This window comes from Oratosquilla oratoria, chromosome 14 (genome assembly GCF_046742065.1).
Source record: "Oratosquilla oratoria isolate Oo_2021 chromosome 14, ASM4674206v1, whole genome shotgun sequence".
In the NCBI taxonomy this organism is placed as follows: Eukaryota; Metazoa; Arthropoda; class Malacostraca; order Stomatopoda; family Squillidae; genus Oratosquilla; species Oratosquilla oratoria.
In genome coordinates, this window is record NC_134790.1 from 17,027,821 (window position 1) to 17,054,639 (window position 26,819).

Sequence of the window (26,819 nt, forward strand, 5' to 3'; positions counted from 1 at the left end):
CAAGACAGCAACTGGTATTCCCAAGAAAATAAGATCTTAGGCCCCTCGAGATACACACGGTGGGTGTGAAAGGAAAGAAGACCTCTCCTCTCCTTTGGACGATTATTGTTCTTTGCAGATACACAGTTTTGGATTGGGACTCGGGTTTATGGGATTCAATGGAAGTAGGAAAACTATAATTGTGTATAATTTTATTATCAATACATATTACAGATCTTACATCAATAGAATATAATGCAAAACTAAATTACAAAGATAAAGGATAATTTAGATGTGATATATCATTTGTGGGAATGGTTTTATCTCATTCTCGAGTTTCACACTTTGTATTGATGGATTCCTGTATCTGCAGTCATTAAACTGTACTTTTAAATTAACAAGCTGCATCTCTACATATATACATATATACATACACATACAATATATATGTATATATATATATACATATGTACATATATATATATAACGTGAAAAAGTAAGCAAAACATTTTAACATCTCCTGCTCTTATCCCTCCCATTCCTGATGTTACTTTTGGACAAGACAAATATGACAGAAAACATGATGCGGTAATGCTACCTGTATAGGAGGGCCAAAAGCTCAGCCACTAAACATTTGACTAATACATCATCACTCCAGAGAACTAACTTACTCTGATATTGTATACATCTATGTACATCAGTAGCACAGCATCAGTATGCAAGTCACTCGTGAAGTCCTTAGTCGACCCCAAACTACAATCACAGTATAAAATATGAAGTTAATAACATTACGTGCAGTGGAGATGTAACAAGTTCTCTAGCTTGAAAGGTTCATTTTAAGAAAAACAAAGTAGAAAGAAGAAAAAAAAAAAAAAAAAAAAAAAAAATCAAACAGTGGGGAGGAAAAAGCAAGATGAATTGTCTGCCATCAAAGGGGGGGTTGGTGTGTGTGTCAAAAGTTAGGTGTGTATGGGAACCTTTCATACTTTGATCTCTACAGTCACCGACTGACTGCACTTACTTGTGGGGAAGGCAGAGCAGAGGAACTATGCCATCCTTCTGAAGACGACTTGTTTAGTACTTCCACAAAGTACCCAGTACCCAGGTAATGGATGCTCAGCCAGAAAAAAAAAAAAAAAAAAAAATAATAATAATAATAATAATAATAATAATCAAAATAATAATTAAAAAAAAAAAAAAAAAAAAAAAAAATCCTTGGCTTTCCTTATCATATATGGAGCCTCTGGGGTGCTTGCATGGCTATAAAATTCTTCCGTTCATTAAAAGTTTGCTCAAAAAAAAGAAAAAGAAAAAAATAATAATAATAATTTGCTATTTTTCGATTACAAGGACCTGCCAGATACACCTTTTGACTGTAAGCCTAGGACATTGTCACAAATATCACATGTGCAAGTGTGTGTCCTCTTCCATTCCTTAAGTCTAGTAACCTGCAAAGAGAATAACCACATTATAAACTACCTTTTCCCACAATATACCATTCCCATTCTACATATTTTTTGTTGTGCACTGATATTCAATATATTTCTGCAGAAGAGCACTTAACTATGAGATGAAACTGTCTCGAACTGCAAAACTATTAACTGTTAGCACTTCAAAACACATTTAAACCAATCCAATGGGGTTAAGTTCATTTGAAGAAACATCTTTTAAGAGTACACGCAACACCCCCTACACTGGTGAGTCCTTCATTTCCCAGCTCCAATGGCAATCATCAATAACCTACGTGTCCAAACATAAGGCAATGTTCCTGGACAATAAGTGGCCCTCCAACTCCCGACCCTCCAGCAGCCAACACCTCTGCTGGAATGCCCAAGAGAGAAAGATGCACACAGGCCTCTGCCCCCACCTTCCTTTATCCATTAGCAAGCACATGAGTCCTGCTTTGTTTTGTTGTCATCGGAAAGTTTGATCTGATCTGGGAATTCATTGTAGAGCTCAACTTCACTCTCCTGGGCTAAAGCATTACGGGCAATCGTCTGGAATGCCAACTCCACGTTGATGGCCTCCTTGGCACTTGTCTCAAAATAAGGAACCTGGTCAAGTAATATTACATAATTAGAGAGCAGCCTATAAAAATTATAATTATGATTATAAAAAACAAACTCCCATGCCTAGCCCCACTTTGTAGGTGCTGTTGAACAAAGTGGAGGGGAGGTCATCCAGAACTAGATTAGTGCAATCCAACTTTGTTATTTATATCAGATAACCAATTTAATTTGGCAGATGTGGAGGGAGTGAACATGAGGGGACGTCCTAGGATGAGGTGGATGGATGGGGTGAAGGGGGCTTTGGGGAAGAGTGGAATGTCTGTTGAGGAAGGACGGGAGAGGACAGAAGACAGGGGTGAATGGAGAATGGTTGTATATGGATGATGATGTGATGTGATGTGATGTGATGTGATGTGACGGAGAGGGGGGGTCGCCGATTTAATGAAGCGGCTTTGCTGTGGATGTGCTGTGTCTTGCGACACTGCTTCTGACCTAGGCCAGTGGTCAAGGTGCAGGGATGACCCGTCATTTCAGGAGGTGCTAAGATAAGAGGGAGGGTGGAGGGGTGTGGAGTGTATTCAGGGATGGAATGGGTGGGAATGATTTTATGCCTTTTTCTTTTTGGCTACCCCCCTTGTAAGGGGGAAAAAGCCTTGGTATATGTAATTTAATTTAGACACATGGAAAGAATGAGTGCAGAATGACTAGTAAAAGAGGTATGGAAGGCAGATGTGGAGGGAGTGAACATGAGTGGACATCCTAGGATGAGGTGGATGGATGGGGTGAAGAGGGCTTTGGGGAAGAGTGGAATGTCTGTTGAGGAAGGACAGGAGAGGACAGAAGACGGGTGAATGGAGAATGGTTGTATATGGATGATGTTGTGATGCATGAGGTGGAATGGGCGGGGGGATGGGGGGTGAGGTAGTATGTGTGAACAAAATTTGACGCAGCCCAAAGGGATTTCTCCCCGTCTTCTCCTTTTATGCAATGGGGGGACAGAGGGGGGTCGCCAATTTAATGAAGCGGCCTTGCTGTGGATGTGCTGTGTCTTGCGACACTGCTTCTGACCCAGGGCAGTGGACAAGGTAAAGGGATGACCCGTCATCCAGGAGGTGCTAAGATAAGAGGGAAGAGGGAGGGTGGAGGGGTGTGGAGTGTATTTAGGGATAGAATGGGTGGGAGTGATTTTATGCCTTTTCCTTGTAAGGGGGAAAAAGCCTTGGTATATGTATGTAACCAATTTAATTCTTAAAGTATATATCCATGTTAAGTAGTTTTAAGTCAATTAATTTTAAAGACCCTTTCCAGCCAAGTTGCTATGTCATGACTGCTCTGACAAATTTAATCAGTTTTTAATCAACCTCTCAGGTAGTAATCTTGATATCTATCTGGTAGTTAGTTAACTGGTTTTGTTCCAACTAGTGTCGGAACATTCCATTTCAATTTCGAAGCCTCTTGGATGCAAAGGGTTAAGGAATTAATTAACCCTTTCCAGAGAAGTGATTTGTTCAACAATTCTGCTGTGTAATCCAATAAAATCTTATTTCATTTCAGCAAAGCCTTTTGTCTGCAAGAGTTAAGGAGCTTGATGTACAAATTTCTTTTGCCAACCTGGTGTATGCACTCACCTCATTTTTGCTTTGGCACCATTGCTGGGCTCTTTTGGCAGATACCTGCAAAATATGATTCAATTAATAACTTTGTACACAGTTCTACATATACATATCAAAAGCCCTTCTCTACTTATATGGGTGGCCAATTTTTTTTACCTATAACCAAGGCTTCCCCCTTATAAAGGAGGTAGCCAAGCTTAATACACTTTATACATATGGCCAAGTAGATTATAGAGTCCCTACTTGTGGCAGCAGTTGCGGTGATGGCAGTTCAAACCCTGCCAGCAGGTTAGACCAAGGGCACATTTAATAAAAATTCCTAGCCTCCTGATAGGTGGAGTTCATGACATTAAAACTGAATCATCAATACCCAGTCAATGGCCCTCCCATATCAATATTTCATTGATAAAGATCTGTCCCTGTCCCCTGCCAAACTGTTCAGGTTGAAGGCAATGCAGCTAAAAACATATCTAAAAATGTTTAATCATTCTACTGCATGCTACCTGTTACACCAGAGTTGCTCTTGCAAATCAAGACTATACTAAAACCTAAACACACATTACTGAAAGAATGATGCATGGACCCATGTAAACAGCAAAGGAGAACAAGATGTTGCATTGTAAGGATGCACTAGTATTAAGTATAATTTATTTGATATATACACTTGCTCACTAGAGTAATTTATGCAGCAAACATTCATACGAGTCCCCCCCCCCCCCCGAGGTCTTCACTGATGATTCTGTTTAACACTGCAAACTCCCTCTATCACAAGGCAGTGACCTGTTACAGAGGACTTTGTAGTGTGGAAGTTAATTAACCATGCCCTTGGTCCAACTTGCTGGTGGCAAGGTTCAAACTGCCATCACCTTGACCTCCACTGCAAGTAGCAAGTCTAACCTGCTCAGCCAGTGCTCTAATGTAAAATCCTATGATCACTTGACAGATTTCCTCCAATCCCATACATCTACAACACACCCCATAATCTGTCAACTTGTCATATACATTCTCCAAATCAATGACAGCCCAAAAGACATTTACCCTTTTATAGAACTTGTCATAGATGTTAAAAAAAACTTTCCCCCTTGTATAGGGGGATGGCCAAGACAAGGAACACCCCCCCCCTACACCCATCCAAAATCCCATTTGCTACATCTTGTCAATAATACTTAAAAAGACCAATCCCTCTACAGCCAAGACATACAAATTTGTCTGGTTTTCATTTTAATGCAACTATACAAGCACTCCTCCAGTCCACTTGAACCCTTCTTTCACTTGAGCACAAAAACAATCTCACTACCCATTCTACTACTATTACTCCCTTCATCAGACACTTCATGTGACAACCATCAAACACAAGTGCCTTCCCAGCTTTCATCTCTTTTAATGAAAAGCTATTTTGGGAAGGAAGTCAAAAAGAGCAACGAGGGGCAACTCAGGTGGAAGTGAAGGTAACAATGATAAGATAACTTCAGAGATCTGCTGAATATAAAGGACAGGGAAGCTTTGACTGTGGCAAAGGGATAAGCCAAGAAGGTTATTGTGAAGGGAGAGGAGAATGATAGGGTAACAGAAAGCAGGGATTAAGAACAACGATTTTTAAGTACAGATACAAAAGTTCCCAGTCTTACCGCCCTGTTTTCCAAATCAATCTTGTTGCCTAATACAACGAAGGGGAAATGGTCAGGATCCCTCGGTGAAGCCTGGATCAAGAATTCATCCCGCCAGGAGTCTAGGGATTTAAAAGAATTCGGCGATGTGACATCATATACCAGGACACAACAATCCGCTCCTCGGTAGAAGGCGACACCCAATGACTGAAATCTTTCCTGACCAGCAGTGTCCCATATCTGAAAAAGAAAGAAAGAAGTAGAAGTAGTAGAAGTAGAAGTAGAAGAAGTAGAAGAAGAAGAAGAAGAAAATGATATGTCATATAATGGTACACTATTTCCAAATATACTCATATCCTCATTTACAAGCATAAACCACATGACCACAGAACTTAAGTATATAGAAACTAATACACAAATTAATGAATGAAGCCTATGTATCTAGATACCAATGGCTTTATTCCCCCTTTATAAACAAGGTGGCTCGCCAAGACATGCAACTACTCCCATACATCACCCATTTGACTCCAGTTTTATCTTAGCTCCTTATGGATAAAAGGGCTCTAGGCTCCCACCCAATGCCCAGGTCAGAAGCAATGCAGCAAGACATTGCACAGCCACAGCAGGGCCCCACCATTTCATTTACATGGTAACCCTTGTTTCTGGATGCAAAAATTGAGGTGAGAGATCCAAGTGGGTCCAGATGTCACTCAGGGAAGTTGTATTATGTTGTCGTCTTGGGATCATTGGTGTGGGGCATCATAGTATGAGGTGTTCTGTGTGTGGTGGTTGCATCTGGGACAGTGAATCTGGGGCCTGGCTGATTCTGTGTCCTGAGTGCAGGTGCGCTAGTGTGGTTCTTACCATTTCTTTTTTCCTTCTCTTTCCATGAGGCTTATGCCTGGGGGGTTGTTGAGTATCAAGTTAGGCACAAAAAACTCGCCCATAACCTGGATCCAAACAAGTGGCCCTGTGGTTTCATAAACCACTATGTCCACAGGAAAACAAATGTAGGACAACAAGACTTCCATTTATTTTTCCATGGACGTGATTAGCTTTCATCTAGATACTACAAGTATCAACTTCCTGTAACTCACCTGCATTGTGACGAGTCTATCGTCCACCATAACTTCTTTAGTGAGGAAATCTGCACCAATTGTTGCCTTATACTGGTTGCTGAATTTTTTATTGACAAACTGGTTCATTAGGGAGGTTTTCCCCACACCAGAATCTCCCAAGATGATTACTTTCAGAAGAATCTTCTTACGTGATGCCATGCTGGAAAAGAAATATCTATTATGAGTCATACGTAAGATGGGTACCCCCAAATACAAAACTTGTTAAGATGTTCAGCAGTGTGTCTTACTGTTCACTTTAGTTCACTCTGCATCTAATGTACCTTCACGTACTTATAGTTTACCTATCTTCAGTAATTGTTCCAATCACCTTTGAATTTATACATTTGGTTCACCATATCAATATAAATTCCAAAAAAATATACAGTCTTCATATAGCTGTGTGGTCTAAATTATACAATGTCATATCCATGCTTAGAGGACATTCTAATATCAAAACACACAGACATGTGTGTCAATGATATAAACTCAAGTCTGCTACATAGATAACACAGACAAGTATTGGGAAAAAAATTGGAATGTTTGCAAGTCAATGGTTAACAAATTTATTCCACACAACCTTTCCTATGGGATTCCCAAAGTGAATTCAGTGTGTGGACCTGTCAGTTGCTGTGCTCATTCTCTTATCTATAATAAATGCAACAAATTACTACATTAATTCCTTTATAAGATCATCTTTCTCCTTTCTAATGGAGAGTACACCTGTATACATGAGTAATATGCACAAAAAAATAATACACAGGCACTTCTTAAACCACCCAACTAAAGAAACAAGTAAAGAGTACATGGGGTCACAAGATGGTGTAGTTTCAAATTCTACTTCGTTGGGCTGGTTCCAGAGGAGCCTCACTGTGTCAGGGTCAATGTGCCTTCTAAATGCTCTTCCTTCCTACCAAGCTACAGAAGCACAAAAAGTTGCTTTTGCCATATACAGTGTCAGCAACAGCTGTCACTGTGCTCTCACACACAAACCCAGTTTTGTTGTATTTGGTGACACTGGGAGTTCCACTCTGTCTGTCTGTCTGTCTGTGTGTGTGTGTGTGTGTGTGTATTTGGCAGCTCCTGTGATTATCCAGAAAAGTACTAGGTGAGAAGTGGGGGAGAAGAAAGAAGAATACGGGGGGAAATAAAGGTAAGGGCAGTGGAGTATACAAGAAGAGAGGGGAAGGAGAGTGGGGAGGCGAGAAAGGAAAAGAGGGGGAGATGAGAAGGAAAGGAGATGGGAGGGGGAGGGACAGGAAAGGAAGGGAGGGTGAGGGAGGAAGTGAGAGGGGAGGGGGAGGAAGTGAGAGGGGAGGGGGAGGAAGTTAGAGGGGAGGGGGAGGAAGTTAGAGGGGAGGGGGAGGAAGGGAGAGGGGGAGGGCGGGGGAGGGGAGGGGGAGGAAGGGAGAGGGGAGGGGAGGAGAAGGAAGGGAGAGGGAGGGGAGGGGGAGGAAGGGAGAGGGGAGGGGAGGGGGAGGAAGGGAGAGGGGAGGGGAGGGGGAGGAAGGGAGAGGGGAGGGGAGGGGGAGGAAGGGAGAGGGGAGGGGAGGGGAGGGGGAGGAAGGGAGAGGGGAGGGGGAGGAAGGGAGAGGGGAGGGGAGGGGAGGAAGGGAGAGAATGAGAGGTGAGGGGAAGAAGGGAGAGAATGAGAGGTGAGGGGATGGGAAGGAAAGGAGAGGGGAAGGGAAGGAGAGGAAAGAAGAAAGAGGGAAGGGGGAGAAGAGAGAGGGAAGGGGGAGAAGAGAGAGGGAAGGGGGAGGAGAAGAGAGAGGGAAGGGGGAGGAGAAGAGAGAGGGAAGGGGGAGAAGAGAGAGGGAAGGGGGAGAAGAGAGGGGGAAGGGGGAGAAGAGAGGGGGAAGGGGAGTAGAAGAGAGGGGGAAGGGGAGGAGAGGAGAGGGGGAAGGGGAGGAGAGGAGAGGAGAGAGGGAAGGGGGAGGAGAGGAGAGGAGAAAGGAAAGGGGGTGGAGGAGAGGAGAAAGGAAAGGGGGAGGAGAAGAGGAGAAAGGGGAGGGGAGAGGAAAGGGAAGGGGGAGGAGAGAAGAGAGGATGTGGCGTACGTAGTCCCTCACAGTAACTTCGAGGTGTCACGCAGGCATATTGCGCCATAGTTGCGTCATGTAGGAGATAGCAAGTTTTATTTTGCCTTCGGGCCCCACATCACTCATGTAAGGCTACAGCGCCTGCAAGAGGGGCAAATGTACCCGTGCAGTGGTTAAAGTTACCGGCTGCCAGTACGACGGTTTGGGTTCGAATCCCGCCCGAGGTCGAAATAATTTCAGTATCCCTGAGTTGCGAGTTGTTACTTCAATTTTCGTGGGAGTTGAGTTGAGTGTGGGTGTGTGCGTGTAAGGTCCACAGCATTACCCATAGATCGGTCATTTATATGAGCTCTAGAGCTCTCTTCCGGGAGATAGCTGTCGATCACGAGTCCAACACGTCATCCAAAACAATGGTGAATCACAACTCCCGGCCATTTTCTGTGCGGCCTTCCCATGCGCTACTTTTCGGTCTGCAGGATTGTTTGTAAACGGCCTGCCCCGTTCGGTCATTCCCCTCCTAGGCAGACTTCTCGCCGGAATAAACCCAACAAATTAACCAGAGCTTCATACACTCCCTAGGTCACCTAGCCCAAGTAACCCACTTTTAGGTTACAGGGCGGGGAGAGGGGAGTGAGAAGGGAGAAGACGGTTGGAACGTGTTGAAGAGGTTGCAAAGAACGACCGACCTGAGGCAGCTGCAAACACATTTGCTTACGAGTTGTGGTTCAAGGTAAATCCCTACTCTCCAGTCAGCAGCATGTGCTAAGTCTTAGAAGCCTTCTCCCCCACCCCCACCTCCCCTCTGCCACCTTCTGATTCCTCCTAGGGGTCGGGTGACATCCTGTGTAACGTCATACCTCAATGTGGCGCGCCCTTAGACGAGGAGGGCCATGACGAACTTTTTGTCCTTTTTTCGGAGGCAAGGTAGGCTTCCCTTCTTTGTCGTCACTGTCTTACTGACTCACTCGCTCATGTCCCGTTTCGTCACGCTTACTCCGAACTGGACTTCTTTGACGCGATAGTGTTTTACGTTATCGTTCGTTTACTTATAAAATACAAACGATCATTTACGAAGTGATGGTTACGGAGGGGGGGGGTCGTCGTGCACCCGTTTCATAGAACCAATGCACTGTCACGCTCTAAGCTCTGTAGCCTCTAAGCAGTATTAGGTGTCATACAGCGCGTCTCGCGTTTCACGTAAATGACGAGCAAATAGCGCCATGAATAGTGGCAACATCACCGACGACAAAAGAATTCTATGCCCACGTCGTCTGATGCGCTCAAATAACATTTCAACAATTTCCTGTACGTCTGTCAAAATTCTATTAGCCTGGTATACTGGCATCAGTAAATGAATGAACGAATACCTGTGAGCCAATTTCCTCTCCTCTTCAACTTATGCGTGGGCACGTGGATGACTGGAGTATCAGCTTGTGTTGTCAGGGAATGTACCTGTTTTGCGCGCGCGTGTATGTATACATGTGTGTATGCGTGTGTGTGTGCGTGTGTGTATGATGTGCGTGTGTGTATGATGTGCGTGTGTGTATGATGTGCGTGTGAACGAGCGAGAGTAATCAGGGCATGCAAGTGGGGTGTATTGGTACATAATATCTACCTACAGCAGTTATGGGCGGAGAAAAAAAAATCATGAATCAACGCCCTACACAGTAAACTATTTACATTCTGAAATAATCCATACAAAGAAAGGTCACGCTCTGAAGAAAAAACAGGTCAACCAATGAGTAAAACCACAAGGAAAATGACGAAGAAATCTGCAGGAGTGCCATATTACATCACTTCTTTTCCTCCAGTCTGACATCAATTGCAAGATAAACCTGCATTTCTAAGTAATCAAAACTTAATGTGGCTATTGGTGTCACGCCCTCCCTCCCTCCCCCTCTCTCTCACATTTGAATCTAGGTATGAGAAACTGGTAAGTAGGGTACGGGACCCAGCGAGCATTGCCCCTTTCCTGTATACTACAATGGTGAGCGCGCACACACACACACGCACGCGCACGCACACGCACACGCACACACACACACACACACAAGATACGCTCGCTGAAATAGCCCTACACTAGAAAGGCATTAAGGTGCGGTTGGAAGGCCTTGGTCCCCTCCGCAGAGCCTCACAAAGATCACGGGAGCCTTGAAGACACGCGCGCGCGCACACACCCCCACACCCGCACAGGTACTATCTGAAGAACCTGGAGAGGGACGACACGTGGGAAGAAAAGATGGGAGGGGCGGGGGAGCTGAGAGGTGGAGGAGGGAGAAAGGGGGTGGAGAGGAGTGGGAAGAGGAAGGGCAAGAGGAAAGGAGAGGAAGGGCAAGAGGAAAGGAGAGGAAAGGAGAGGGAAGGGGAGGAGGAGGAGAGGGAAGAGGAGGAGGAGGAGGAGGAGGAGAGGGTGAGAGAAAGGGGAGGAGAGGGTGAGAGAAAGGGGAGGAGAGGGTGAGAGAAAGGGGAGGGGAGGAGAGGAGGGGGAGTGGAGGGAAGGAGAGGAGTGGAGGGAAGGGGAGGAAAGGAGGGAAGGAGGGGAGGAAAGGAGGGAAGGGAAGGGGAGGAGAGGAGAGGAGTGGAGGGAAGGAGAGGAGTGGAGGGAAGGGGAGGGAAGGAGGGGAGGGAAGGGGAGGAGAGGAGGGGAGGGAAGGGGAGGAGAGGAGGGGAGGGAAGGGGAGGGGAGGGGAGGGAAGGGGAGGGGAGGGAAGGGGAGGGGAGGGAAGGGAAGGGGAGGAGGAGAGGAGGTAACAAGGAAGGAAGGGATACGAGGAATGCGAGTGAATGATTGGGGAAACATGTGGAGTGAAGGATAGAGAGAAAATGGACAGGAAAGAGGGAAAAAGATGGGAATGGGGGAGAGGTGTACATGCATTGACCTGATTGTAGTATACAAGACAGGAGCTGCGCTCGTTGGGTTCCGTCTCCAATTCTCTAACATACCTAGGCTCAAACTTAATCTATATCTTCGATTTCCAATTGTCATATTTAGATTTGAAATCGTGTATTGTTTGAGCTTGGGCTCTGTGTGTGTGTGTGTGTGTGTGTGTGTGTGTGTGTGTGTGTGTGTGTGTGTGTGTGTGTGAGTGAGTGAGTGAGTGAGTGAGTGAGTGAGTGAGTGAGTGAGTGAGTGAGTGAGTGAGTGTGTGTGTGTGTGTGTGTGTGTGTGTGTGTGTGTGTGTGTGTGTGTGTGTGTGTGTGTATTTACCTAGTTGTATTTTACGGGAAGGGGAGCTATGCTCGTGGGATCCCGTCTTCATCTCATTTTATCTAAACTATTTTTAAATTCATGTATTGTTTTTGCACACACCACTTTCTCATCTAACTTGTTCCAACTGTCTATTACTCTGTGAGGAAAGCTGTTCTTTTTCAAATCTCTTCTATAGCTGTCTTTTTTTATTTTCTCTCCGTGTCCTCTTGTATTTCTGTCATCCCATTTTATCGGATTCTCTCTATCAGTAATTTCTATGCCTTTCATGATTCTGTAAATAGCTATCAGATCTCCTCTCTCTCTTCTTTGCTCTAGTGTCTGTAGTTCAAGTTTTTCTAGTCTCTCTTCATATGATAGTTTTGAGTGTTGGTGCCAATTTTGTAATTGCTCTTTGTATTCTTTCAAGTTTTTTTATACATTTTTTTGTACTTGGTGACCATATCGTTGCTGCGTATTCCAATCTTGGTGTGTGTGTGTGTGTGTGTGTGTGTGTGTGTGTGTGTGTGTGTGTGTGTGTGTGTGTGTGCGCGCGCTTGTTTGTACGTGTGCGCGTTTGTACGTGCGTGTGCAATTTACCACTGTCTTTGATCACATGTTGGTCTCATAATAGACAACTATCATCCTGTCAGATGAGAACTCAAGAGCTCGTACAGCCTGATCTGTGGGTAATGCTGTGATACTACACACACACTTAACACTACACACACACACACACTTTGTCTGGAATGAGCCAAAAATCTTCCTATCAACTTTTATTTTTTGCTCCTTTTCAACCAAATGGCACATTCAATTCTTCCATACTACACCCGATCCTTTTTCATCCCATGGTATGGTAACTCATCCTTGGATGGTAACATTACATTCTCATATTAGGAAGAGAAATGTTTCTCCATTTATCTCTGCACAGTCAGCCAAGTACACCTGAAGCCATATGACCATCCACCTGTAAAAAGTGGCGAACTTGCAATAATACAGGAGCCATAGTAAGCGAACCAGTCCATCTATTCAATGTGGAAAATTATCCATAAATGATTCATTTTCTTCCCCCATGTATGCATACTAGTGATTCACTACCATGGTCTTGGATCACGTATTGGAGTTGTGATAGACAACCATGACTCTTCAAGATGAAAGCTCAGTTTACATTTGGTCTAATCTATGGATAATGCAGTGACCTTACACACACAGGAGGAGGAGGAAGAATATGGAAGACTAAGAAAAGAGAGAGAGTGAGAGAGAGAGAGAGAGAGAGAGAGAGAGAGAGAGAGAGAGAGAGAGAGAGAGAGAGAGAGAGAGAGAGAGAGAGAGAGAGAGAGAGAGAGAGAGAGAGAAATAAAATAAAATCAATAAAATAATAATAATAAATGATAAAAAATAAACAATAATAATAATAATAATAATAATAATCCTGCTGGCAGTAGTACAAAAATCAGCCCTTGATGGGACTCCGACTCTGATCACTAAATTAGAAAGTCATGAATAGTACCACTGCACCATTGAGCAATGCACATAGGCTAACACATATATACACAGGACAGAATTGAATAACCATGAAAAATGAATTTCTGCTCTTATCTAATGCTTAATATTATTCAATTTTACCTAACATGTTATATTTACCTAGATTTATGTTTCAGATTACATACAAGATTAATCAAGCATGCCATGAACCAAAGGAGCAGTAGACCTATTGGAATTTCAGCTAGGTTGTATTGTGGGTCAACATGAAGGTGGACTAATCAATGCAAAATACCTGAAAATCCGTCAATACCCCTTTCTACTGTTAATAGAGTAATCATACAATTCACCAGAGGGCACAGAACCTCATTCAGGCTGTCCCAGGCCCTATGAAATAACCTTGCATCTTGTCAAAAATTTTTGAAGGGGATCCACGTTGCAAGGCCTCTGACATAGCAGTATAAGCTGATGTCAGTCCCAGAACAGCTGTCAGGTATCTCCACAAGCTGGGTTACTATGGCAGAGCTACAAGAAGGAAGCCACTCCTTCATCCAGCCAATATCAAGTGCAGAAATGATTGGGCTGTTGAGATGGTGGGGAGGCCTATGACCTTTTAAAGCACTGTCATTTACTCTGATGAGTAATGATTCGCATTATTTCCCGACAGTGGAAGTGTGTGGATCGGAAGACTAGTCAAAAGTTGGACCTCAAAAGACTACAGCCAACAGTGAAACATAGGGGCATTTCAATAATGGTGTAGGGTGCAATTTGGAGTGACGGTCGATCACAGCTTGTGTGCGTCAAGGAAACATCAATTCAAGCAAATATGTTTCTATGTTAAAGGAAGGACTCGTTCCAATATTCTCCAGTGGTAGAATGAGTAAAAATGTCTTCCTATTTATGGAAGATGGAGCTCCTTGTCACAGTGCTCAAGCAACACAAAACTGGTTGAGCCATATGGGATCAGGAAACTTCCATGGCCAAGTCAGTCCCCAGATATGAACCCTACTGAACACATCTGGGGCATATTAGACCGACAACTTCATAAAAAGAACAGGAAATCATCTTCGAGGCCCAAACTCTTAGGATTACTATGGGAAACATGGCAAGAAATCCCTCATGAACTAATCACTAGCATGCCTAGAAGGGTCCTTGCATTGAAAAAAGCAAAGAGGATGACGACCAAGTATCAGTTTTTCATATTGTGACCATTTATAAACACTTTAATTGTATCAATTGCTTGTCTAATAAATTAAATGATCTCTTGGTGTCTATTAAATTCTGTCATGTCTGTATATAAACACATGCATACGTGTACCCACACACACTGAAAGACGGGTACACGAGAATAGTGAAGGACAAGATGAAGGGATGGAGAGCAATGTCTAACTAAAGTATCATAATGGTTGGCCCTGACAACTGCAATGGTACAATAATAAACTACACTAACATGTTTGCAGATCATGGAAAAACCATGATTAGAGTAATACATTAAGACAACTGTAAATTATTACAACAGGAGCAAGACAATATGCATCTAAATACTCAGCTATTGAAAATTAGCTTTAATGTAAAAGAAATAACAAATGCTGAAGGAGTAAAAGCTAAGAAAATAAAATAAAAGGTAAATCAAAATATCATGTAATGGGGAAAGAAGCCATTACAAAAGCAAAAGATATATATATATATATATATATATACCCTCTCATTAACGGACTAAAAGGGGGGTAACGGTGTCTGTTGATGTGAATAATCCGTTGATTTGGAGTGTTTTTTGGGTGGCATAGTGATTGCAGGCACTAAACAACAGCACCAAAAACACCGCAAACACAGCTAATTAATGTCCGTTAATGAGAGGTAATACTGTACAAGTGTTGGTCATAAATACCCTGTCACCCAATGAACGTACCAGCAAAATTGTAGGCGAAACAGATTTTTGACAAACCTAAAAATATCTTTATTACATGGATGAGAAGAAAAACAAATAAATAAAAATAAACAAATCTATATTCTTGACTACAAAATACAGTTGTGGTGTGGTCTGCATAAAATGAGATGTAAACAAGACCAAAACATGATCCCAGCCTTGTAGGTAAAACGTACAAAAAACAATTAAAAACCACGGACCCCCTATCACTCAGATTGAGAAACCGGTGACTTGAAAGTCGTGCTCATGGCCCTAAATTAAATTGATCAAACAGGCTGCAAAAAGCTCTTAACCTGGGACAGGCAAGTTACAGGGCCAACAGGGGGATGGTAATGGTGTCAAGAAATGGCCTTCCATTTAGATCAACCACTCCTTTGACAACAATGTAAAAATCTTAGTCCAGTAGTTTAAGAAAAAGTGACAGGGCCCCATAAGTTCATGTCCTTTCTTGTATAGAGCTGTCCCTTAACAATAAATATTACAGAACATACATCCATGCATGTTGAAAACCAGTGTAATTTCTACTACTTCCCCCCCTTTAAAACCCTCCTAGCCCCCCTCCCCATTTCCTTATCTAAAGACAAACCCTACTATGAAAATGCAAAGTGCTTCAAAACATAATATACAGGACAGCATTATATTGTAGAACTAGACAGCCTCTCATTTCATTTGTCCCTGCTCCCTACACACAGCACTGTCACTACTACAATCAGGAAGAAAGGAAAAATTATATATATATATATATATATTGTCACATATATTCCCATATATGTAAGGCAGGAATAGTTTATTACTTGGATAACGGCGCCTTGCGATTACGTGGGGTGTTAGATTACAGGACGAGTACTGAGGAGGTGTGGGAAGGAGGTCCGTCCATACAATGAAGTATTTGTTCTTCGTTTTGCACACTCAGCCTAGAGCGGCGCAGAACGTTTTAGTTAATTTGACCAATCAGGTTCAATCTCCATAGACGCAATTCCTATGGGCCAATCAGAGGATTTTTGTAGAAAGAACCAGAGCGCCTTGGGCGTGTCAGAGTCAGTTTTTAGGAGAACTGTGTGCCATGTAGAGGTGTATTGCCTCGGAAGGGTTTTCGGTTGAAGTAAGTCCTCTATACTCCCCCTGTATTATTCTTAAGTCATTTTAACTCAGCTAGTGTTTCATGTAGTGTTGGAGATGTCTATGGTAGTGACTTAGTGTTTTCGTTGGTATTAATTAATTTCTTTCACCCCCGTTAAAAGCTTGCGAGCGGGAATCTTCTGTTTTGAAACTTATTTACTCATTTGAATGTTCAGTGAATGTAATCCTTCATGTAATCCTATTAACTTTAATGAATAGTGTTTAATGTTATCTGTGCGTTTCATTTTTCTTGAATTTTATGATAAGACAAAATCAAGTGGTGGCCTTGAAATTTCTTTTAAGTTACCCAAAGACATGGGGTCTTGGGAACTCAGTCACCCATTCACTCTTACTATGTGTTACGAGTCTGACAACTTTACAATTTCTATTTGAGTTATCCCAAAGACATGGGGTCTTGGGAACTCATTTCACATACTTAAATCTATTGCAAGTCAGATATGTGAGCGAGATTCGTAACAATATATATATACAGACGCTCCTCTACTTACGTTCATTCGTTCTACGTTTGAAATGACTAAAAAAAATTGTAATTTTTTTGAGTGAATTTTTTAGTTTAGCGCACTCTCCGTAGTTCAAACGATACTTACGCATGATGCTGCGTCCATTGTTTACATGGCACAAACGACAGACTGAACGTGCCTTGCCTCATCCTCTTTCCCCTCCTCCACCATCTCAATTTATGTTGCTTGAATTTAATCTATTTGAAATTAATGTTATTATTTTACAATGTTGTGTATAATTCAATGATTTAGGGGTATTTTAGATACAGTAATAGAATTTACGGATGTATAGTACAGTAACAACTTACGTTCATTTTCAACTTACGTTCGGAACGTAACTAAAACGTAAGTTGAGGAGCGTCTGTATATATATATATATATTAGTCTTGGATGTTCTCTTGGGGGTAACAATGAATGCAAATCTCCAAATTTACAATGGAAAATACAACGAACAATCTTGTTGTTAACAAATGTGGTTACAATGAGACCGGGGGAGCAGAGGAATACAGGGGAATGTGTGGGGCAATGCACATTATGTGGTGTGGCAAACCATGCATTATTTTTGAATCTTGACAGTAACCCATTTGTTCAAAACTAGGTACATTCCTCTTGGCAGTAATTCATGTATTTTTAAAACCATGAATGGTAAGGGACAAGAGTTCCACAAGTTGATACCTTGCAGTACAGAATACAATATTTAAACAGAGTGCCATTACATCCAAAAAACATTTTGAAACAAAATCCCGGAATTCCCTGTGAAGATGTGCAAGAAAAAAGCAGCAAAATTTATAAACAACTGTAATCAGTGCAGTGAACCAGCCACAAGAATTACACTAATGATCAGCAACACTGCCACAGCTCGGATTCAGTTACTTAAACCAAGGAACACTGAAATAGTACAACAAACCAGAGAAATTTCCAAAATGAAAAGGGGAAAAGCACAAGAAAAACAAAGCTGGTGTCTACAACATTCTATGTTCTGGATGTATTAAGACTCGTGTTGGTGAATTGTTCATCCTGAAAGCATGCACATATGACCACAATAATGATGTACAAAACAACATCACTACTAATGTATGTAAAAACACATTAATGCCAGCCACCTAATTGACTGCAACAAAACAGAAACCAATTAGTTAAGTAGAAAATGTCTGGAAGCTGTAGTTATGTCAACATAAAATATCACAATAAAGAACAAGAGTATGAAAAGCACTGCACCCCACACTCGTTCATTTATTTCCCTGGCTGAAAAATATTTTGGAAAACCAGTCACAAGTTGCCCTACAGCATGACTTTTCCCCCATCCCTTTGACACCCCATCTTGTATACTCTGGTTTGAATTCTGTATCTTTGCCCAGAGGAGCAAAATATCATACATACAAGTCTTCATCCTCAAATAATGTTTACTCTGCCATAAAAAATTTCATCTAGAGATCACATATGAAACATAAGAGCATGGTCTAAATTTCATAGCAATGATATTTCAACACAAAAATATACCAATGACGTTTCAACACAAAAATACACAATTTTCAAATACCTACAGACATGACAATCACCCATTATCAAAACCTATGAACATTTAGCATTCAGGAATTGACCAGGTCTCTGGACTGGGCCCAAGAGCTTTATCACTTTGGCTTGTATATCTCCCACCTTTTCACTACATGACTAATCTCCAAAGAGATCTATGAGAAGGCCCCGAGACTGTTGCCACCCACTGTGGAGCTGTCCATGAAAGTTGAAGCAATATATACAAAGTTTTAAAATCATGACAAACTAAAGGATCTTTTCCACTTGGGGTAGGGGCTAGTCAAATGCAGGAACACACCCTATGCCCATTTATTCCCACCCTCCCCAATCTTAACTCCTCATGAATCAAGGGTCATCCATGTCCCCTTCCACAGTACTTGGGTCAAAGGCAATTCTGTAATGCCACATCCATGTGGTTGAGCTGTGCCATAACCAAACAGTCTCTCCAGACTATGCCTACACAAGTGTCCACATGGCTATCTATGGTGGTTGGTGGTTAGTCAGCCGCTAAGCAGGGGTTGTGAGCGAATGGTCTAGTGTGGTACAATCACCATAGTGTTGCACCTTACATTCTATAAACATTTATGTGCTCTATACAATCAATGTTACTGTGTCTTGTTGTGATCAGTATGTACTTTGTGTGATCATGTTCTAACTCTGTATGGAGTGGGTCTTGCAAGTTTGGCAGTGACGTCAATCTTCTGTCCACTGCCCTCTAATAATGCCAGGAACAGGCAGTTTGATGGTTTGCCCACTAAAGGTGCCCATAGACGAGCAAAGCCCTCGTGCCTGACAGACAGTGCTCGGCCTTGTGGACGTGGCTTAAGGCACACCACCTTCACAGCAAGGCCCAACAGCCAAAGCTGATTTATCCCCCATGACTTCATTACTCATATGGCAATTCCACACCCCTCCCTCCACTTGAGAAATATAGAAAGCAGATAAGAAGAAAGCCCCCTGAGCCACATCACTTTCGTCCAACTATCCACACTTAACTATTACCCTTGAGCTCCATTCATCACTTCTGTTTTTCACATTTTTGCCAGACTCTTTGCTCATTTTTGCCAGATGTCAAAACCATTCCAGCTGTAGAAGCCAACCTATCTGCCAGCTCTTGTTCCACCCCTACTCTGCTTCTCTACATTTATCATTCTATCCATCCTTGTAACCCCACCATACTTCTCAAACAAATTTAGACTTTTCCTGTCTGCCTCCTTTAAATTCCAGGTCCCTGCTTCACACAATGCTATGAGCATAATCACTCCCTTTGTCTTCTCTTTGTGTCCATCCCAATACCTATTTCTCATTACATTTCATTTCTTGCATACATTTCCTTCATCTTCACCTCCATCTTCTTTGCTACATGTGACTCCAAATACTAAGAGCTCTCCATTTCCTCCGGTCTTTTGTCCTCATCTCAAATCCACTGCCAACCTTAACCTTCTACAGCTGACTACCTTAATGTTGCCCACATTTACTTTCAGCTTCCTCCTTTCACACACACACAAATTCTGCCACTTGTTTCAGTTTATGCTTCAATTCAACCACAAGTGCAGTGCCATACATACAAAACTGTCTCATATACTATTTCCCTCCAGGCTCTACTGTAGCTTCAAACTAAGGTCTAAAACCTTTGGATATAACTACTTCATCACCCCATCCATATACGCACCAAACAACCATGGTGATGTTACACAGTACTGAAGCAACCCCACCTTCACCTCAAGCTACGCTTTCCTTGTATTCCCTACCCCCATACATCTGCAATACATACCATAACTTCCGTCAACCTTATCATACACTTCCAAAACAATAAAAGACCAAAGATATCCTTGTCCTTAGACAAGAACTTCTTGCACAGCTGTCTTACTATTCAAATTTTATCTACACACCTTTGTCCTTTCCTAAATCCACATTGTTCATTCCCAATTACTCCCCATCCTAATCTTCTAACACTCTTCCATACATTCAACCTATTAATCCCTCAATCTACTACATCCATATTTATCCCCTTTCTCTGGTTTGGTGAAACTACACATGCGCTTCTCCAGTCCACACTGAAAAATCTCAATAGCCATTCCACTTTACCTACCTCTCCCTTTGTCAGACATTCCATGTAACACCCATCCAACCCAGGTGCCTTGCCAGCTCTCATCTCTTTCAATGGTCCATCTCCTCTTTTCCTGTAGTCGTATCTATCTCCTCTCCCATTACAGTAATTTTCCTAACATATGGCACAATTAATCCCTCCCTATCTTCTATATACAACAAATCCCTGAAATACTATACCCATCTTCTTTATACCACTTTTCCTTCCATTAGCATCTGTCCAACACCTTTTACCTTCTCTCTAACCAACTCCCTATCTAGGGTTTAGCTTTTACACTTTCTTCTGTACCTCCTGTGCTTCCCCAGATCTACATTACAACCATTATATCCTTGTTCCTTTTCTTGACAATCATCATAACCAAGACAAAAAATTTACCTAAATCTCTGAACTGGAACTCTGTACAAACTGGGGTGGACAGGACTGACTAACATGTTTATCAACACTCATATATGCTAACCACAATTTGTAAGCACAAATAATACACAATGAGTCACACCCTACCTGGACAGTCTTATCTTATCTCAACTTTCACCCCCATTTCCATCTATTTAGAATCTTTTAAATAACTTACCCTTCAGCAAACTATATTTCAAATTAACACAAATCCATGGTACCCAATTATGTATATTCATGAGACAAATAATACAACTTAAATGATGTTTTGTCCCTTGATCTAATGCTTATTTACATTCCACCTGAATGCCTTTGTTATTTAATCTGTGCTATCAGTTTAACCTAGAAGCTGTACACTCCCCACTATGGTTGGTCAAATCAAAGATTCTATATCAACATGTCACAACCAACAGTTGACTGAAGTACTGTCTGACCAAAGCCCACAACAATCCAATTTCAATTAAAGTAATTAATCTTTCCACATATTAAGTAAAACTTAACACTCTGTAACTAATACACGACACTTAAATATCCACCATGGCAATTTAATTTTTTCCAATAACAAGTGTGTCACTTAGAGTAACTTTATGTTACTAACCAAGGACCAACACTGTAATTATTCTGATTCCCCGGCTATACTCCATCTACATTACCTACCCCCAAACAAATTTCTAAAACAATATACTTTCATCCGATTTCACACCATTCAACCATGGTAATTATCTTAAAATAAATCAGGTACCTACGTGCATTACTATGAAAAATGTAAATACTGTGTATGATTGATTCACTTGCACTTTATTGTAAATATAACTACTCTAATGCACAGCAGACCCATAAATCATACAAAACAATTCAAATCTTGTGTATCATACCCCAATTGTTTTCGGAATTTAGCAACACCCATACAGACCAGTTACATTGCATTCTTTTAATCCAGAGGCAATGACTGAAAACTTGCATCCCTAACAGTGGCTGGCCACAATCCTCAGGTCTTCCCATAAAACTTTGAACTGCAGTATTATGTGTGTGCAAGATTGTTTTTATATCACTGGAAAGGTACAATTGTTGATCGTCAACTTTACTTTTGTGAAATGTAAGAAATGTGACTGAAAATGATGGAGATCATGGATCCAGTCCAGTGACAAATTGCCAGTCCATGTACAGTAAACCCTCGATATAATGGATCTCAATATACTGGACATCAGCTATAACAGACAAAATAAATCTGACTGGACAAACCCTCGCTATAATGGATTTTCATCTGTTGTAGTGAGGGATCCTTGATTATAATGGATTTTCATATATAGCAACAGACCCATCCTCATATCGTTTGTTATATTGAGGATTAACTGTAATTTCTAATACCCGACAAACTTCGGGATATAACAGATCTGTCAGGTATTACCATCGGATATGACAGACCCGTCCCCATATTGTCCATAATATAGAGCTTTACTGTATATCCAGATGAAGGAGAGGTTATTGGGTTTTAAGAATGGGCAACAGGAAGATTATTCTTTATGCCATCCATCTTGCAGGACCATCACTAGTGATTATATCAGTTCTTGGTCTCTAGATATTGTATATACCGGTTATGCATCTACTCCTTCGGTACCAGGAGTAAAAGTAGGACTTAAATATCAACCTTTAAATGTTTAAAACTAGAGACAAATAGCTTGGTTTACATACCATTTTAACAATTCATACACATACTCATCTATACATGGGGGGGGGGATCACTGCATTTTCATGTATCATTCTGTAATAAAATGTCTACCAAGTACCAAGGTGTGAACACTGATGGCACTGAAGGTAAATATTCCAACAATATTTCTCAATTTTACCTTTAATGCCACCTGCTTCTACCCACTGTGGTCCTCTTTTGCATCCTTACATAATTAACAAAAGTTAAATAGTACCCCACTGTGCCTTTTCCCCACCAATTATTGTTCAATCTACATTACTATGATATGTGATAAAAATTCCTTTCTGATCAAATTATGTTCAAGCTATAGTACTAATGATAGGTCCTGCAGAATGTCTATGAAAAGTCTCCCCACCATACATCTTCCAATTCCAAATATCCCATTCACCACCTGGTAATATACCTGGACCAAATCAAAGACCTCTATCAACTTCCATTTGTCCCTGATTTTTTGTGTAACAGAAACCTTGTGAACCTGCGCCACCACCTACCAGCTGATGACATTAACCTGTTGTCCTTGTCTCTTTTGTAGAAGAGCCATAGCCTTCAAGTAACTGACAACAGCTTCCAGGTGGGTCCAGAAGTTACTTTGGGAAGATAGTATCTAGTCTAAGGACTGTCAGCAATCTTTTTTAGCCACTACCAGTTTTTCAGTCCATTTTATTGGTTTATCATCTATTTGATGTTTGTTAGGTTTGGGATGTTTCATTGTTGCAAATGATCTTATTGTCACACTGTTTCCTATTAATCTATTCCTTTTTTTTCTAAGTTGTTATCCCATGTGTAGGTGAGGTTGAAAATCTCCCTTAACCTCTGGGGATGAATTTCTTGCTTGTCTTGAATGGTAGTTACTATTTCACTCCCTGTTTTATCTAGGGGGTACTGGTCCATTTCAAAGGATTCTAATTTTATTCACATTGAGTACTCTGGCATTTTACTTTTTGGAAGTCCAAGTGATTTCTTGTAAGTGGTTTATATCTTCTCTTCTAGTTCTGTTATCTCTACTGGGAAGTGATCATATGGAAGATACATACATACTGGTGTACACACGCACACATATTGTGTATAACCTGATAGCAAACTAAACTTACAAAAAAAAAAAAGTTTAAACAGCTATAGTTACTTTTTTGGCAAGTTTAGCTTCCACAAAGCCTTGGATAACCGATATGAAACTAAATGTAGACTCAAAATAATCAACAGCCCTTCAAAACTGCAACTTTGAATTCAAAATATTTGCATAATCAAAACTTGTTAGTAAATGTCATTTGTGCAACTCCCCATAGGTGGGTTAGCAAACTATTATTAAGCAACCAGTCTGGAACTTGCACGAGTTAATAGCAAAATAAGAGTAATGGTGATGTGCCCATGTGGTCGAGCATGACACTACACAAGAGCATTCAGAAACCCAACTGACCAATTGGACCAAACCAATCAACCTGTTGCCAGTTTTCTTTTGTAGAAAACCCACAATCCCCAGAAAACTAGCCACAACCATTATCTCAGCCCACAATTCACTCGAAAGAAATCTGTGTTGCTTTCTAGATAGTGTACGAGTGTAGTTAGTGCTTCTTCCATGTCATGCTGGTATCTTGTCCAACTGGTGCGACTTGTACTATTCAAATAACTGAAGATTGTGGGCAAAATCAACAGAAGTCTTAGTTGGGAAAGGGAAAGTATCACAAAAACAAGTGAACAAACTGAAAAAAAGCTCATATCTGAAGGATGCAAGGACACCATTTCCTAAACAGATCTGTAAAATCATAGAATATTCTAGATGCACTTGTCTTTCTGACCCTGGCAGTGGGTAGGAGTCTAGGATGACCTTTCATCCATGAGGAGTTGGGTTTAAAGGGCAAAAAATGGGTGACAGATGAGTGCAATGGGTAGGAGTTGATGCATGCCTAAGCTAGCAACTTCCTTTATAATGGAGAAGAGGGTCACACGAAGAATTGTCACCCTAGGACGCCCACAAGAAGAATCGTCACCCCATGAGATCTCACCTGAAGAACCATCACCCCAGTACATTGCATATCAACAGCGGAATAAAGATTAGGTTAGGTTAGGTTCAGTTCGCTTAGGTTATGTTGAACGAGGTTTATGCTTATTGTTATCAACTTATACAACTGAAGAATCATAAACCCAGGATGGCCCACATGGAGAATTGTCACCCTGTTGAAGACTGGGGCGACAATTCTTTGTGTGACCTGGAGAAGAGGCCTTTGGTGTGTGTGTGTGTCTATATATACATATGTGGATTCCTCAATTTATGTGAGGGATATGTTCCTGTTGATCGCGTAATTTGACAATCGCATAAAGTGAATATGATTACTGAACTGTACAGTACATACCAAGTCTGGAGCATTGCATGCATACATACATACATACATATACCAAGGCTTTTCCCCCTTTCAAGGGAGGTAGCCAAAAAGGGAAAGGCATAAAAACACTCCCACCCATTTCATCCCTAAATACACTTCACACCCCTCCCACCCTCCCTCTCATCTGAGCATTGCATGCAGCTGATATAAAGTTGAAAGATACGAGTTGTGGGATATCAAACAAACTTACAAGTTTTACTATTGCTTACTTGATTTTTTTACATTGTGTTATTCTAAATAATCTGTAATATGAGAAAATAACTAGTTTTTCAACTCGAGTTATTCCAAAAATAGCATATTCTAAATGCACACAAATCAACAAATTCCTGTATATGTATATGTGTGTGTATGTATATTATATTATATATATATATTACACACATATTATATTATATATATATATTACACACATAGCCCAAGCTGGCACCATAAATTAATTAAAAACTAGGTACAATATCTGGTGAATAAAAGACAGGATCTGACAAGTGTAGTTCCTTTCCTGTATACTACAAGTAGGTTAAATATGCATGCATTTATGAATGTAGTATGGTTTGATCAATGGAGACAAAAGACACAAGATCACTGCATATAACAACTGTTAGTATAATTTTGTAAATGACCTAAGAACTTAAGAGATGAATACAAGGAAGAGTGAACAACCACTACTGGTCTATAACGAGTGGATGAACCAACGACATGTGACAGTGTTGTCGACATGCACAACATTACTAGGACCTACGGGTCTTATAACCTAACAGAACAGAAGGTTAACATTGTACATGTTGACATGTCCACACATGTGTATAATCCCCACTTCATATCACCACAGCTTGTCACAAATTTATTTAAAATATTATAAATATTAATCAATTATCATTCACCTGTAGCAATTTTGTATCAAGGATAAATTTACTGGAAGAAAAAACTCTGAAAATTGAAAATACCTGCATGTGTACAAAAACAAATAATAAGGCTGTAATATAGGTTTGAATAGTATGTACTCGTTAGTCACAGTAATCCATGAGCAAGTCTGATCTCATCGCTAGTGCAGTGAGAAAATAAATAACATTTGTGTCTAAATTGATATGTTCTTGCAAGGAAACCATACAGACAACAGACAACAATGACATTAACAAAACTGAATATTAATACACAGCATCCCTATGGCAACTAAAATCTTGGAAAGTTATGTCCTGGCAACTGTGACCTAATCCCTCACAATTAAAAGCTTTCATTCTCATTTTCATATCAAATGCTGCAAACCTTCGCACTCCTCTGTGACTGTGGCATGGCATACCATAGCCAATAAAAACAGGAGCATTTTAAATTAGGCACATATTTGCCTCCTCAAGAGGGACATCGACGGCGATTCTGTACTATGAACAAATTTCATATTTATGAAATATCGACCTTTTATATGCAAAACAGTAAAATAAAAATATATACATGCGTTCCAGGAAAATAGTGCCGTTATAACTGGTACCATGACAGTGCAGTCGTTTTCAGATATCAAAACCCTTAATTTCAACATTTAAACAAATTTATATAAATCAAAGTAAGCGTCCGACTACTGATACCATAATTTCCATATTAGGATGAAACAGAAGCCTTAATATCGGATGATACAAATGCTTTCTGAAACAAGTGACCTTAAACAGCTGATACCCTCCCCACCTAACAACCCAAACAAAGCTCACTCTGTCATTAACTATTTAATTCCAAGTATAAACAACACAAAAAATAAAGACATACTATAATAATGGTCAGATCACTGAAATATGCGTAATTTGAACTTATGTAATTTACTTACTTATATAAATACTAGTAGAAACAGTGAAAGAATGACGAATGTGTGGTACGTCCACCTTAGTCAATATGGCGTTTTCCACTGCGCAGTCACGGGAACGATTACGTCACAGCAGTAAACAACGCAAAATTAAACTACCTCTGTTTCCAAACAAGAGTAAATATCATTACTAAAAATACACACAAAAAATAAAAAGAATTAATTTGATAGTTACAATCACTCCTGATTAATGGAACAACAAATTAATTGTTTGGGACTGTGCGTCCATTGGTGTTTGTACGATGCATCA

The 26,819-nt window shown here is 40.9% G+C and overlaps 1 protein-coding gene across 2 annotated transcripts; it reads right to left on the reverse strand.

Annotated features, from left to right (window-relative positions):
• Nucleotides 1-176: 176 nt before the first annotated feature.
• On the reverse strand, nucleotides 177-26,819 carry Rab7 (RAS oncogene family member Rab7). 2 transcript variants are annotated; one of them, XM_076197704.1, is made up of 6 exons: nucleotides 26,534-26,819; nucleotides 6,306-6,486; nucleotides 5,230-5,448; nucleotides 3,617-3,661; nucleotides 1,847-2,033; nucleotides 177-1,427 (listed from the first exon to the last, which is right to left on the reverse strand). In XM_076197704.1, the coding sequence occupies exons 2-5, from the start codon at nucleotides 6,483-6,485 to the stop codon at nucleotides 1,860-1,862; spliced, it is 618 nt and encodes a 205-aa protein (XP_076053819.1). In that variant the 5' UTR covers nucleotide 6,486; nucleotides 26,534-26,819; the 3' UTR covers nucleotides 177-1,427; nucleotides 1,847-1,859. The 2 variants fall into 2 exon arrangements, with proteins under 2 accessions (XP_076053819.1, XP_076053818.1); XM_076197703.1 differs by having other exon boundaries at nucleotides 177-2,033.

Excerpts from the sequence above, each read along its gene's own strand:
- Rab7 (XM_076197704.1), bottom strand. The coding sequence starts at position 6,485 with ATGGCATCACGTAAGAAGATTCTTCTGAAAGTAATCATCTTGGGAGAT. Across the intron at positions 5,449-6,305 it reads ATAGACTCGTCACAATGCAG|ATATGGGACACTGCTGGTCA; the intron begins GTGAGTTACAGG and ends TTTCTTTTTCAG. Across the intron at positions 3,662-5,229 it reads TTGATTTGGAAAACAGGGCG|GTATCTGCCAAAAGAGCCCA; the intron begins GTAAGACTGGGA and ends CATATTTTGCAG.